We start from the raw sequence: 14,135 nt of genomic DNA, 5'->3' as shown, positions 1-14,135 counted from the left end.
TTGGGCAAAGAGATCATTAAGTTTTTCAGTACTTATATTTAATGATTTGCCAGACTTTTTCTGCAATCTGCCTAAGAATGACACTGAGAAATCTACACAGTCCTCTACACGTAGCCCCTTCACACCAGACTCAGTAGCAAATAATACTGCTTATGTGTGGAGAAGGCACTGGAATTATTTGTACATGTGCCATTCTCTGGAGGGAAAGCAATTGCTATATTCAAGGGAAGTATAAGCCAGGAATAAATGAGAGATAGCCAAATAAAGTCAACTGGTTTTTCTAGGAACCCAAGTTAGTTGAAATACAGTATTTGGAGTGACCACCACACATATTTAAAAAAAATCTATGAAAAATCCACTAATGCACTGGTGCATGAATACACAGTGGCAAATAATTCAAGATATATAGCAATGTGCATCCATGTATTTCAAATTAGAATTGAGCTCGTTGAAGGTAAAATTAGATGCTAACATATTTAAAAAGTCAAGACACAATTCTTCCCCTTTCTTTTTCATTCAGAATCATGGGAATAATTGCTCCATGAATTGAAATAAAAGTTACAGGCTAAGAGACATAGACCACATGTTATTGTATATAATTTTTTAGATCACTGTGTTTTCACTAACACTGAAAACAAAAATTAGAGGGGTGTCTCTACTCAAAATTCTTAATATTTTCCCCCTGGTCCTGGGGATCAAACTCAGGGCCTCACATGTGCTAGGCAAACATTCCTCCACTGAGCTACATCCCCAGCCTAAAATTCTTAATTTTTGTATCAATCTGTACAATTGTCTGAAATAGTATTTGTAAGATACAGCTCCTGGCTAACCCCATCATTTACTACCCCAGACTTTCCTATAGATTGACAAATTTAAGTCAGGTTCTAGAAGGTCCTACATTCTCTCACCTTTTTATTAATTCTCAAAACTAGACTGACTTACTAAAATGCTTTCCCATCTACCTCTTTGCTTTGATAATTCCTATCCCTGTTTTTGGAATTAAAATGTCATTTTATTTTCAGTGCTAGGCGTTGAACCCAGGACTTTTCACGTGCTAGGCAAGCACTCTGCCACTGAACTACACCCCCATGCATTTTTATTTTTGTTTTGAGGCAGGATCTCCTAAATTGCAGAGGCTGGCTTTGAAGTTGCCACCCACCTGTTTCAGCCTTGTGTGTAGCTGGAATTACAGGTGTGTGGTATGCCCTGGTTAAGAAAATCATTTCTAAGAGAGCTTCCTAACCTCCTGTGTTTAGCTCAGGGGCCCATTTTTGCTCTCATTGTACCTTGGTATTTTCTTGTCTATCTCTTAGCTCCCTGTATGATAACTGCCTCCTTAGGTGATTGAGAGGAGAGACAGTCATATTCCTATTCTACCTTCCATCCAACAGAGTGGATATTCAATAATCGCTTGCTCCATGAAGGAATGAGGTCTGTAAGTCAGACTACATTCTCTCCAGGCATTTTCAGAGTCATTCTGGAAGTACTTCATTGTTTCTCCAGGTTCTCCTGCAACGAGGAATGTACTGTTTACAAATTTTACCTACCTGTCTAAAAGTTACATTAAATAATTTTGGGGGGTTTGGATTCTTAGCAATATACATAATATGAATAAAGGAATCTCACAGGTACAACCCTTCCATTGAACTTACTTTTTATGTCTTTGAGAACAAACAACCATGAGAAATGATCATTAGCTTTTGACTAACTTGACTTTCCTCCGGATATATCCTCAAAGAGCAAAAGTGGACTGATATCAAGAAACAAAAGAACCACAGAAAGAAGTCCATTCAAATGCATCAACTTCTAGGTCCCTTATTCCTTGAATAATCAGCAATTGAACCATTCTCCATTGCTCAGATATTGAATATGATCAAGTCTGTATTTATTTTTCACAACTGAAGTTTATTGTCTTATATGAGGTTTTTTCATTACTATTTCTTTGACACTTATGGGAAGTATATTTTTAAAAACATGTATGAAAAGTCCACAAACTTTCTGATCTTTGTGACTCTTCTAAAAGATGACAATCTGCCCCAAGACCCTTTCTGCATGAATGGGATCAAGTGAAGTGTCCTCCATGGGCCAGGAGACAACATAGGAAGCCAGTATACCATGATTGGAAAACAGAAAGCACACAAAAAGTAGAGCAAATGAACTGAAAGGAAGAGGAACAAAGGGCACTTCCTCTGCATCTAATAAAAGAAAGTGGGAGGGATCAGAAGGAGCTCCATAGCTTTTGTGGTCATGTGATTAAGGGGAAGCCATGATTGGCATCTGGAAGAATAAATCAGTATTTTGAAGTCTTTTTTCTGTCGTTGCTTAAAGAAAGCAACGAAGAAGCACCTGATAAATAAAATCTCTTACCTGAAACATAGAAAAAAGGAACGTAGTTCCTGGAAAATGTCTTCACCCATCAGTAAAGACATCAATCATCTGGGAATATAAATGGAATATAGAGACCTTCAGTGCTATCCCATGGGGAGAAATGTAGGGTGCATCTTCCTGTGGTCTTCATAAAAATTTGGGGATGTAAGAAATCTGTCCTAGAGGTACACGGTGGCGATGTGGATTGTTTTGTGTGATCTTTAAGCAGAGGACTGAGGGCCTGCAAAGTACAGAAGGCATATTTCTTGTGTTGGCCATTTTATTATTCATGTCTCCTGTATTGCTTTCTAATAAGTTAAGAAGGAAACGGCAGACTGCATGCAGGAGTGAGAAATGCAAGAAAAGCAGCACTGTAAAATAAAAATGAACGAAAGTGCGTCTCAACTTCCCTTTGATTATTAACAGGCAAGAGAACAACAATGCCCAATTTTATTGTGATTACTGAACACCTCACATTGACAAAGGGGCTTTACGGTCATTTTTACATGTTATTTCTCAAGGCTTTTTCCAATAGAGGCTGGGTGGTGGGGGCAGGCTCTGTCACCATTCTTAAACATCAATTCTACCACATCATATTAACTGATTATTTTAAGAAGGAAGATAAAAATGCACTTGGTGCCAGTATGTCACCAAAACAGTCTTTTTAGTGAGAATAATTGTCCCTTTGCTGTTTGAGGGGATCAAACCATTGACTGGTTAACTATTTGAATTATGTTTTCTTTATGTTATACAGAACCACTTTTTCCTTCTCACTTACCTCTACTTGTTCAATGTATTATTACTGAAGTGTTTCCGCCTTGCCTAGTGTTTCCAAAGTCCTTTTAATTCTTCTGTGTTATGTAACATGTGTAAATAGTGTGGCACCCCTAAGCAGGTGCTTGTGCTTCTGCTTGTAGAATGGCATCTCTTAAAGAGGAACCTGTCTGTCAGAGGTGCTGAGAAATGTTTGCTCAAGCAAAACAGACACAGTAGGCTAAGGTTCAGAAGCACCACCCAACCTCAGGTGTTAGGTGTCTGTTAGTTAATTTGTTAGTTTGTATGGAGACATTCATTCAATAAATAAACAGACTCCAAACTGGCAGGCCATCTCCTCCCTTCAACCATCATCCTTACCTCCCTAGTAAATTAGCTTAGCACTTCTGGGGCAAGAAGGGCAGTGGGAAGTTTGGAAATCCCTAACATTTGATTGGATTTGGGGTGCAGTTGGATATTTTCTTAGTTGATGAGAAACGTTTCTTTGTTTATGATTATGTGGCCCAAATAGTATGAAATCGTGTCAGTTACCTGACTTCCTTCAACTTGGCCAAATAAAGGCCTTACTTAAAAAATACAAACTACCAATAACAGATATTATCCAGATTAAAATGCCTACTTTTTTTTCAACAAATATGAAAAATAAGCCTTCACTTGGGGCCTTGTAGTCACAGCCTAGCAGGAAATAAACTCAATTTTTTTGAAGTTCAAGTCCTAGTGAGATGAAGAGTATAAGAAGAATAGAAATTTATTTCAAAGCTCTGAGTTTGAGTATAGAAGTACATTCCAAAATCTTTAAATATATTTATATTATAAGAACTTTTCTATATTTATACTAATTTATTTCCTTTCATTTCAAATCTGAGGGCATGAGCCAAGACCCCCATTTATGCTTACTTCCTAATCTGTAGATTATAACGTCTGACCTATGAAAACTATGGACAATAGGCTCTCTCCTCTGGAGCACTGGGTGCAAGTGTCATTTCCATTACAGAGTTATCTTTTTCCTCTTTGCACAAAGGGCTTGGGCTGACTGATGCTTCTAAGGTATAAAGATACTGTCCTGTGCTAATATTGGCAGTGGTATTAAAATAAGAGCAAAAGTATCTACAATTTATTGAGTGCATGCTACATGATAGATGATTTATAAATGCAATGTCATTTAAAAAAAATATTCAAAGACTGACAAAATAAATAAACTAGGACTCAGAATATATTTATGACTTGCTCAAAGTCAGAGATCTGGGCTTGATCCAGGATGCAGAGTTCATGTGCTCTTACTATACCCAAGTAGGAAGTTAAATCAGGCAATGGGGTGATCATCTATTCCAGTCTATAAGTGTTGACCTGACCTAATTAGTAGATCCCACTTCCCATGCTCAAAAGTCTCCTAGTTTGGGCAAGAAGTTTGATGATCAATCTATCTCTGACCAAGGTTCAAAATGAACATAAGACTTTCCATAGGTATTATTAATCAATCTTTTTGCCTTTACTAGAGGACTTCAAATAAGTAGCAAATTGGATGAAGTTTGGTATATTTGGAAAAACAGGTGGGTTTGCAAATGAATGTCATTTAGTAGTAGGGTCTAATATCTCCCTGTCCCTTATGCACATTTTTTTTCTGTTATCTCTCCCTGAGAATATTCTGACCTTCATCTTTTTTCTCTCCTCCTAGTCTCCATGGATCATCCTATGTAGACTTTCTCTATTGATCAGGTGTTCCCAAATTGATTCTTTGGTTTTACATTAGTTTTCATTTCTGATGAATCTTTAAAATACAGCTTGATCACTCACTCAGATGTTTAAACCACTATTAATGGTATTTTCATCCAAAGAAGAACAAATATCTTTAGACATCTCTAACTTATTTTTCCTTCCTTCATCTTAATCTCACCATTACTATTCCACCACTTATTTACTAGAATCATAGTTCAGTGGTGTCAGGGAGCATTATTGTTGCAATTCCAGGATGATGATACTGCAGGTTTTGTTGGGGTGAGCCAGCTCCGAAATGTATTATCACAAGCACCACCTCACAAGTCTTAGCACCTCTTCTTCTGCTCTTTTGGGCAAACTCTGGCCCTGTTTCTATAATTTGAAAAGAGCTTTCAGGAAGAGCAAAGGGAATTATTTTTAAAAATACTCTGGTAAAATATCTAACTGCTTAAAAGACACATGCAATAAGAAAATCTGACTTTTACTTTTGTTGGTCTTAAATGTATGGCTTTGATTTATGGATCAAAATTGCTCATTTATTATTTTATCTATACAGCTCTGGGCAATTTTGACAGTTAAAATTTAGTTTTATTGACCAGTGCAGCCACTGTGCCCACGAGGGGACTGGTGCACACAGCCTGCTGCACTCAAGAAACGATGATTTTTGATTCCATGACTGAGTCAGACTGGGAATCATAACCGATATAACAATAAGTTCCAAATCTCAGTGCCCAAGGCAAGAGGTTTGCTGTAAAACACAATCACCCTTTCAGGAGGGGAGGAGGAGACTCTTGGCTGGAAGTTTGCAAGTACAATTTAATGCAGCTGGGCCAGGCCATGAATATATCTGTCCATCCAAGCTGTGGAGCATCTGAGGGGACATTTCTCTAAAGACCTGGTTCCACAGCCTGATTAATGAGCAAAAATGTCTAAAAAGCAAAATGAATGTTAGTTACAGCAACAGAAAACTCAGCAACCATTTTAAGGAGAGAAAACTTACTAGTGCTGTTAACCAACCTTTCATTTTTCAATCAACCAAAAAAAAAAAAAAAGAAAAGAAATTTTAGGGGAAGATCGCTACTTCCCCTGTCTTGTCCAACACACACAGAAACATAAACCAGTACAGTGATTTGAGGCCAGTTTTAATTTAGGCCTATTCAACTACCAAATTGGCCACCTCTGCAATGTTAATTTAGTCTTTTACTCTAAATTCCCCCATGATACGTAAATAAACCTCCTCCGCAGGGTAACAAATCAATAAAATGTCTAATTTGATTAACCATGTTTTCGAATTCATCAAGACAGCTCTAACCTGAAATAAATAGGTGAGTAAATAAATAAGTCACTCACTTGTGAGTATTTTCCATGTCTTCTTTTCATCGTCGTAATACTGAACCAAATTGCTGGGGAGCCGGTCAGGTCCGGGCGGCAACCCTCCAACCAATAACAGCATTTTCTTGTTAGAGCGAATTCTTCACCCAAAACAAAAGAGGAGATGAATAACCACATTATTGTAGAGTCTTTTTAGTGGCAACGAAATCATAACCATCAAAAGAATGTTCCTTGCTTGCAGATTTCTATTTCATTTTTTTCCTGTTTCTTTTCCCATTCATGTCTCAACAGTTTTTTTTTTTTGAACCAAGCAGAAAAATGATCAGAAGAACTGCATATCCCTATACTCATGGAATAATAAGCTCCCTTTATGCAATTTGTTAGAGGTTCATTCTAGAACGACCTTTTTCTTATATTATCCCTTTAAATCATCACTCTTTACAGCTGAGCACACATGGAATGCTCTGGAGTGGTACTAAGGTTAAGCATTAAAGTTGCATGTCAAAAATCGTATTAGTCAAAATCATTATTATAAGCCATTCTCCACTCAAAGAACCTTGAAAAAATTAAGGTTATGCAGAGAGTTTGTGAGCCAACTCTTTAATCACTCAGGCAACTTCCAAAACCAGTCTGGTACAATTAGTAGCACAGGGCTAACTAGGATGGGTTAACCAGTTTGAACATGAACTTTTTTCTTTTTTCCCATTTGTTTAATTTAGCTTAGACTTCTGCCTCCATCCCCTCTCCCCCACTCCCAGCTCGCCCTCCCCTCTGCTCTCCCCCTGTGCACCACTGGCGATACAGAAGCTCCAATTGGTAAAAATGAGACTGTGATGTTGCTGTGAGCCTCCCCAGAGTGGAGCCCTGCCAATGCTTGCCACTGATCCAGCGGCATGAACCTGCTCAACTGTGCAAAGTCACTCTAATTCCCTCCCTCTGTTTTTCTACCTTCTCCCCCAGGGGGCAACCACTGAAAGGAGTGACTACCCACCCATCAAGAGCTGGCAATTCGCTGCTATTAACCGTGACTGTGATTCCCAGTCTGCCTGAGAACAGGCCTGCAATGTCTCATATGCAGTAAAAGCTATAAGATGCACCCTGGCCGGCGAGGCGACCTGATGGATGTACAACCCTCAGGAATAGTAATGGATTGAGCACACGTGCCACTGAAGCAGGGAGAGGAGGCCCAGACCCCCACAAGGGGCCTGCTGATTTAACAGTCACTTTACATATAATTGAACTTTTCATTTACCTGAAAGGCTCAAGGTGGTGGTGGGAGAAACAGAAAGACCATGATTGAAGGAAAAAGTCAATAAATACAAAAGGGTTCCTCTTACATATGATCGCAACCCATAGTGTGGCTCTGAATCTATTATTACCTATGCAGCCCCTTCCGATTCAAGGATGCTTGGCAAAATAGGCCCCGTGGAGAAGCACTGTTTGTTGGTTAAGAACCTAACATTCAGAGAGTTAACTTAATACAGTTAATGAAACATTTCCATATGAAGAAAGGGAACTAGAGAATTCCTATAATGAAACTCTGGTGCCACTGAATGCATTATATATGTCTCACTAGGAAATATCTTCTGGAGAAACTCCTATGTTCCAGACTCATCGATAGAGGGAGCTGTACTTAAAGAAGAATGACTAATGCAATAGGAGTTTACAATGTTAATTTTGCCACACTGTGGATACACTGTTGAGTGTAAAGAAAAACAAGCAAATGAACTAACCAACCAACCCAACTTCTTTGAATTTAATGTGCCCTTGACCTGCACCCATATGCCCTATAGACTGCTGGTTGGCAAACAAAAACTGTGAAACAGCAAAGACTCCATACATTGAGAATTTCAGTGACTGGGTGGAAACAATACACATGTAATTCATATGCCATATAATTTCATAAATGCATGCTCACAGGACTGATATATAGCTGTTTCTTTTGTTATCATTTTTAGTCCAAATAATCAACTGCTTTGTAAGACAAGTCAAAGTGAAAGCAAACAGATCTTTTAGGTGCAGTAGGTTATCATGTGTAGACGGACCTGTTCACCTGAAGTCATGATTCTGCAGCTGCCTGACATCACATGTGTACATGTGGCCAGACTGCAGATAGGAGGTAGAAGACCAAGATGGGCAGGATAGACACAGAGAAAAGGACTCACTGAAGTGCTGATCGTGACAAAAGCATCATAATTGTATCTGTTTTAATTCATAAATAAAGGTACTGCTTCAAAATGTACTTGATGAATGACAAGGACGTAAGAACATGGCCCAAGTATGTTTATATCAGTCATTGATAAAACTGGCTTCCTTGGACCAATCTCACTGGTGATTTGCTGCCCTTATTTGTGGATGAGAAGAGAATCTTGAGTCTTTGCCCTCTCTGCCTAAAAAGCCAGCCATTTCCATCTGTCCTCTGCGAACTGGCCTGAGGCCTTCAAAACATTAGCCACTGTATAGTTTGTCAACGGTAAGCACCTCCTCCCTGGTAGCAATGACACGATGCTACCAGGCTGGCTAGCCTAGCAGCACAGCAAGACACCACATAACTACAACAAATCCCTAAACCACGTGGGTCTCTGCAGGGAATGTGGTAGATTTTATGGAAGAAAAGGAACTCCCACCTACCCTCATGGGTTGTGTTTTCTGTGAAGGGTCCGTGCTTCGAGTGCATTATGTATGGCCTTCTTAGTGACTAAAGACACATCCCAAATCTTTTGCACTGTTGTATCATCATCCAATTTGTTACCGCATTTTACTTGGAGTCTTTTGTCTCAAAAGCCTGTGTTACACAATTGTCCAAACCAGCATTTATATTATTTAATTCTAAATAAAGCTTCAAGCTGTATTGTGTGAGGGTGAACCACACAGAAACCCCAAATAGGACAAAGCTTGTGGGAAGTTCGTGATACAGAAGGAAGAACACATAGACAGCGAAACACACTTGAGAGGTTTTCTTGCCATTTTCCCTACTGACTCTCAAAACAGCCCTTAACGTGGCAGGTCATTTTACAGAGGAGTGAGAAAGTTCCCATAGTTGTCATTTAAAACACATACATTTTAGCATTGCATGAAACTATGAGACCCTGGATCCAAAGAAAAAGGAACCTAACAGAGATTATTCCACATTTCTTCTTGCTGAAGAAAAATACAAATGAGAAAAACCATCCCATATTTTACTTTGACAAAAATGCAACGTCAACTATTCAATTACTCCTAGAAAGTAATACACGTGAATAATTCCCGTGGAAAAGCTTTCATTCTTTTTACCATGCACAATTATAATAGCGACAATGACAATAATGACAGATAATAATGACTGTGTATTGGATATCGAACCTCTGATTATCATGCCATTTATTTGCTATGTGTAAACTTCAATCTGAAAATACCGTGAAACAATAGCACGTGAATTGAAAAAATAAAATTAAGAAAATCTAACTGTGTTGAAGGGGGTTTCCATTATTCTTTTCCTAAATAATTCCAGCAAAGCTTTACAGGTTTAATTTTAGATTAGGCAAAATCTACAAATGTAGCCTTCTTGCCATAATTAGAGCTCCTTCATAGGGCAACATATGCTCTTTATATAGGGAATCAATTTAGTCAAAATTAATATGTACTTTTCATAGCTTTTTATTACTTTAAAAATATTGCTCTCGTTCCTCATTTTAGCACCAAAAGTAATGTATTTAGAAGATAAGAAATTACAGAAATTTAAACATGAAGCTGAGTACAGCATGATCAGTAATATTATTTGTATGCCTTTGACTTGAGTTCTTAGATTTTTTTATATCCAAAAATATAAGGTTAAAATGGCGATGGAATTTGAAGGTCTCCTTTGTTCCATCTCAGTAATTGCCCAACATTTACCAAGTGTCACATTTGGGTGTCTGTGCGCATGTGTGCATGTATGCTCAGGAGCATACCTACTTTGGTTCCGGGGATGAATGATTGAAGGATGACCTAAAACCTCCCGGTGTAAACAAATTTTTCATCATACTAGTGTTTAGATATGGTAAAATCTCATTTATTTATATTTCAGTGATTTGGAACCTTAATAGTTGGGAAACAGGCCAGATAAAGTTATCCTTTCCATGATACATGAAGAAAGTTTTCATTCACTAGATTGCAAGAAGGAATTTTAATCTACTTAAGAAATCAACTGGTTAGCAGGCACTTTAGAGCTTTCTATGTAGGGTTAAATTATATTCACTTTACAGACTACAGATAATTCTTATTCATTTATAGATGAAGTTCTTCCACAATGCTGTAAGAATTACCAAATCATAGAGTTGGAGGGAAGCTTTGTGGTACTTTAGTTCAGTGTTGTCCAACTTTGGCGGTTCACTAGAGTCATCTCAGGGGATTAAAATTTTAAAGTTCTTGATAGATTGTCAGTTTCCAATGCTCAAAGATTATGATTCAGTGGGAGGAGGCTTTAAAATTGTCCCACAAACTTCCAGTTGATTCTAATACATTGCTGGACCTGGATCCACTCACTTTTTCCAGTTCTCTGTATAACGTAGAAATTCTGCTAAGAATTTACAAGTAGTAGTCTTTATCTATGTATACAAGTTTATAATGAAATGAACCTTAGTTCTTCAAAACCTTAGTCTTATACTCTATTATTAAAGATAATAGAGTTTTGAAGTTTATAATCAAATGAATCTTAGTTTTTCACTCTATTATTGAAGGTCGTCGTTGGATAGTTGAATTCGATTTTTTTTTTCTCCATGTTCTGGGCTGAATAACCTACCTATGTCTTCCCCAGAGAAGCATGCAGAAATTCAAATGTTGGAGATACTTGCCAAATATCCTCTTCTCCATGTTGAAAACTCATATTTCTCTCTGAAAAGGCTTAAATTTTCCTCACTATCCTGGTCACTGCCTTTTAGTACACTTTAGACTATCTCAGTTCCTTTGAAAATGTGAAGGTCAAAATTATACACATTGTAACACATGTGATATGATAGATGACAAATACATTGTTTTCTCCTTTTACAGTCTCTTAAAATCATTGTAGTCTTTTAAGGGAGTCACAAAGCATTTTTGCTTCCAACTAATTACAAACATGGATTTTTTTTTAAAAAAAAGTGATGTTTTCAAGCCAAAATTTTCCTATCTTGTATTTCCTCTAACTAAAGTATTTCCAACAGCTCTGAACAAATAGGTATTTTTAAGGTTTTTAATGTTCTCTACTGATTTAGACATTTTTGTTTCAATTCGTTTGTTATTTAGAAATTGTTAACTGAACTCTATGTTCCAGATATTGTTGTAAGCATTCATGATCATAGTGAGAACAAGGCCTGAATCCCCTGTTCTTCACGGCATTGAATTCCCTCTTCCTGAGGACATCTATGAAGGCACCCTGGTTTTAGGCAAGAAGGTTCCCACTTGTCAAGGGTGCAGCCTTCAGAGCTAAAGTAAGATGCCTAGCTTCATCTCTTCTGAGGTGAGTGAGTTTTAGCCCATCTCTTTGTCCCTATTTAATCTTGTTTAGAAAATAGGGAAACAATAGTCCTAAGACATAGATGTTTTTAATTTTTAGGTTTAAAAGAAATAACACATGCAGAACATTTAAATCAGTGCTAATCCAAAGCTAGTTCTCAGCAGCAGCAGCAATGTCATTGTCATTGTCACCATCAGTACTAGCCATTCCTTTGTGCATTTTGCAAGATTTATCAGAGAGGTGGCCTATATCCCCATTCAAATTTTATTACTTGAAAATAATAAAGGCCCAAGGCACTATTTAAAAAAACCTTATAAGTAAGTAGCAAAAAATTAGTAGAATGGAGGGAAGGGAACAGGGTGGGAAGGAGTGAAAGAAGAGGGGAAGTATTGCATTAGAGCAAATTATATTCCATGCTTTTATGTTAAAATGAATCCTAATGTTATGCATATCTAAAAAGAATACAAATAAAATAAAATTTAAAAATTATAAAGAATTGTATTTCCTGTGTTTAGATATTTTTCTAATGATCCTAACTCATTCTCTCTGAAATGATACTAAATCACTGAGAGTTTTACTTTATAATTCCCTATATATGGCCTTCTTTTTTGGAAACAAAAAATTAATAGAAAAACAGTAGTTTTAAAGAGGCAAAGTAAACCAGATTAGGTAATCATTACAACATCTTTCAAAATTCAAGTCAATTTCAAGTTAGGAGTCAGTCAGACCTGGATGTAAACTCTCTTTCTACCACTAGTTGTGCTTATATCCTTGGGATGACTCATAGCCTTAGTTGCCTCATCTGTAAAGTGGGAATAATCTTAGAAGAATGTTGTGAGGTTTCATGAAGTCATTGAGGTGTAATGGGCAAGTAAGTGGTTACCACTTGTGACCAAAGTCATCTTCTAGACTCAGGTCCTTTGTGCTGCTGAGACCTTGAAAAATGAGTATCTCTACCCAGAGAAAGGAGAAAAAACCTTGATGATTTCAATGCCATCCAGTAGGGAGAGGCTGGGGAAGATTTCAACAAATTATGGCTCTTTCCCATGACCTTGCAGTTTCAGAGCCCTCAACCAAACTCATGATGGCTGAGTATTTTATAAAAGCACAAATGGGCAATTTCATGTCTGGTAGCATGTCAGTGATCTGGGAGGCAGGAAAAGCCAAGAAACACGTCTCCACTAGTTCATAGACAGGAGGATAGGTGTATGAGTCAGTTTAGGCTGCTGTAACAAAATTACCTTGGACTGGGTAGTGTAAGCAATGGATATGTGTTTTTTATAGTTTTTGAAGTCTGGGAAATATAAGATCAGAGTGCCAGCAGATTTAGTTCCTGGATAGGGCCAGCTTCCTATTTATGTGCTGACATGGTAGGAGGAGACAACAAGCTCTTTCCTATCTCATGAGGACACTAATCCCTTGCAAGGGCATACCCTCATGACCTAACTATCCCTCCAAAGGTTCAATATCCAGGTTCTGTTCCACTGGGGATTAGGACGTCACATATGAATCTTGAAAGGGAAGGACATAAACATTCAGTCCATAGCAATGGGTTTGGATTTCCTCAAGCCATTGGATTGGAGGCATTTGTGCCAATAATACCAGATCTGGGAAGCCCTAAAGACATCTAGGCTACATATGGAAAATATTTACGAAGTTCCCATAGTAATCCATTGACAAATGACAGCCATTATTATAATGCACAATTATTAACCTTACAATGCTCTCATTTGAAAACAATCATTGGAATTTTGGAATTTTGATTGCTTTGAAGCCTTTTAGATACCATATGTTACACTGATTATAAACAGCCAGAATATATATAATTAAGTTTAACAAAAATCTAAAATCACTGGGTTCTTGAAACTGTATTGATCTGGACTTCACTGACAAATTCAAACCATTCACTCTCTGGGCTGCCAGATCTTTCAAGTAAGATCATCTCCACAACCTCACCAAACTGTAGGGTTTACTGAATCCCCTCCCTCTTTATTACTCTATTCTGTGAATTCAGTAGCTGCAGGGCTTCTTAAATCTCTCTCTTCATTCCAATCAAGCTGCCATCAGCCTGCTCTGACTGGGGTGGCTCTCTCAAGTGCATAATGATGATGTCCCTGCTTTCTATGCCTATTTAATCTACTTTTTCTATTTTTTTTTTAATTGAACCCAGGGCTTTGTACCACTGACCACTGAGCTACATTCTTAGTCCTTCTCTTTCTTTCTTTTTTTTTTTTAATTTTGTAACAGGGTCTCACTCAGTTACCAACACTGGCCTTGAACTTGCAATCCTCCTGACTCAGCCTCCTGAGTCACTGTGATTATGGGTGGCACCTCGGCACCCAGCTACCCTACATACTTTGTCAATACATTTTATCGAAGTCTAACATTAATGATCCTCTTCTTAAAAATCATTGTCAAATTCTCCATTATCCATCATCTATAAAATGATGTAAACTTTCTTCTTTTCCCTCTCGTCTCTCTCTCTCTCTCTCCT

The 14,135-nt window shown here is 37.7% G+C and overlaps 1 protein-coding gene across 2 annotated transcripts in view; it reads right to left on the bottom strand.

Annotated features, from left to right (window-relative positions):
• The window catches only part of Klhl14 (kelch like family member 14), a 97,995-nt gene that overhangs the window by 59,472 nt on the left and 24,388 nt on the right, over window positions 1-14,135 (bottom strand). For both annotated transcript variants that reach the window (XM_078030208.1, XM_005337449.5), the window contains exon 3: window positions 6,208-6,329. In XM_078030208.1, the coding sequence (XP_077886334.1) occupies window positions 6,208-6,329 (122 nt within the window). The remainder of the gene's footprint in view (window positions 1-6,207; window positions 6,330-14,135) is intronic.

The sequence above is a fragment of the Ictidomys tridecemlineatus genome, chromosome 13, assembly GCF_052094955.1.
Source record: "Ictidomys tridecemlineatus isolate mIctTri1 chromosome 13, mIctTri1.hap1, whole genome shotgun sequence".
In the NCBI taxonomy this organism is placed as follows: domain Eukaryota; kingdom Metazoa; phylum Chordata; class Mammalia; order Rodentia; family Sciuridae; genus Ictidomys; species Ictidomys tridecemlineatus.
This window is presented reverse-complemented; position numbering and strand designations above follow the sequence as displayed.